We start from the raw sequence: 1974 nt of genomic DNA on the forward strand, positions 1-1974 counted from the left end.
AAACAAAAACCAAAAAAAAAGAGAAAAATTCCATAACCAAAAATAAAAGTCAAGATGATACAAAGGTAAATGTAAATCATTTTGGCGAAGTTGACAATATGGTGAAAACATTTCTGGCAGAGCAATACTACCGATTAGACCTGCTATTGATAGCGAGGGCGACCTCCATTCCCAGCAATCCATAGTCAAGAGCTTAGTAGGCTTAGGACAATTTTCAAGATCTTGGTTGCCTCAATTTGGAAATCTGGTAAGAAACCTACCTTGTACATGGAGAGAGCCTTGGACCAGGAGCCTTGTGGTCCAGATGGAGACTAGAAGCAACACCAGGCTGACGCACTTGGCCATTGTGCTAGCCCCCTCAGAGCCAGGGAAGCACCTCAGGTGGCCACTGGCAGTAAGAGAGGCAGATGCTCAATCACCAGTCTAGATGGAGAGTTCTGGAAATATGTTGAGGCCCCCACTGCTCCACTTCATAACTGAGACATCCGGATTTCCCTGCTTTCAAGCTTCTGACTTGTCAAGGTCAGTGGGGGAAATGAGTGACGTCCCTTGAACGCCCAGGCTGTTCTTTGTGGATGGCTTTCTGGAAAATTTAGCTAATGCTGACTCAGAAAACACACAAATGAGGAAGGCAGATAGCACAGTGTGAACTGCTGAAGGTTTTCCCAGTCCTCACATTCCCTGACGCTCCCTGTCCCCCACCAGCTCAGTTCTCATACCACTCATTGTTATTGCCTGGGAAGCCCGTTCATTTATATACTGCTAGGACTGTCCCTGTCTCTAAAGGAGAGGCAACGTGGGCTGTGCTCGTCCTCCCACAATCGGTGATCTTTTTTCCCAGCTGCATCACCTTGATCTGTGGGGAATGATGCTGAAGCTCATGAAAGTAAATGCGCATTTAAATACTGAGCACAGACGCTTCATGCCTTCCTTTGGTACTTCTTTTATACATTTGAAATTTCTATGCCACTACAAGTAATTCCTTTTTCAAAGAAACCAGACACATATAAAAATTCATGTTTATAAAACAACTAAGGGGCAACTTACAGAATTATTCATTTTACACTTTTCAAAAGGATTTTTAGCTTTACAACTGCAGTCACAATACGGGTTTTTATATGGTAACTTTCTCTTTAACAAATTCTCTTATATTCTGGTAGACTGAAATTCAGTTTAGACTCCGTCTTTCTCGTTTGCTGAATGTGAGGTATATCTGTACTGTGTAAAAGCGGAGTACACTCTGTGTTTTCCCACTTGGATTTTCCGAGTTTGTCCTCCCTGGTAATTATGGAACTGGCTTTCTAGCAATGCCTTGAGCAAAGATTTATAAGTTTTCTCTGAAAATGAATGTCTTTAATAGGAACAGTGCATAGATAGCTAGTTTTTTTCTATATAAGTGGTATTGATCATAAAGTTAAATATCTGTGTGGAAAATACCAATAACAAAAAAAGAATCTGCTCCTTACAAACATAGGGAACTTCTAAGATACCAGGGAAATAGCTCCTCTATATCTCCAATACAGGCCTCATTAGTCAGGTGAGCACAAGCCCTAGGCTCCTAGTACCTCAGAAATATGTGACTATACCACCATGGTACTAGGTAGTCAGAGAGGCAGGAATCGTGTCCTCTTCAAAATTATTCTTAAAGTCTAGCACCATGCCTGAAAGAGAACTAGCTTTCAAGGATTCATTAAATTATTACAAAAAGAAATAAGAAAGGAAGACAGAAAGGGAAAAATTGAATCATGGAAGGCAAGGCTTTAGATGGGAGAAATAGCTTAGGAGAAATGAGAAGAGTGCCCTAAATTTTGGAATCAAATTACAAGAAGGGGAATCATTAAATAAAGGTAGTCTGTGTGATTGTGCTGGTGTTTAATAATGAGTTTCTAGAAGAAGAAACAATCTTTTTTTTGGGATATCCCCACTGAAAGAAATTAAGCCACTGTTGGGATGTGATTAGAAATGCTTGGTTGG

The 1974-nt window shown here is 40.6% G+C and overlaps 1 protein-coding gene across 1 annotated transcript in view; it reads right to left on the reverse strand.

Annotated features, from left to right (window-relative positions):
* Positions 1–624, reverse strand: part of LYVE1 (lymphatic vessel endothelial hyaluronan receptor 1) — a 15267-nt gene extending 14643 nt beyond the window's left edge. The window contains exon 1 of the mRNA XM_008586721.1: positions 261–624. Within this exon, the coding sequence (XP_008584943.1) occupies positions 261–345 (85 nt within the window). The 5' untranslated portion in view covers positions 346–624. The remainder of the gene's footprint in view (positions 1–260) is intronic.
* Between the last annotated feature and the right edge of the window lie 1350 nt (positions 625–1974).

The sequence above is a fragment of the Galeopterus variegatus genome, unplaced genomic scaffold (assembly GCF_000696425.1).
Source record: "Galeopterus variegatus unplaced genomic scaffold, G_variegatus-3.0.2 Scaffold4088, whole genome shotgun sequence".
In the NCBI taxonomy this organism is placed as follows: Eukaryota; Metazoa; Chordata; class Mammalia; order Dermoptera; family Cynocephalidae; genus Galeopterus; species Galeopterus variegatus.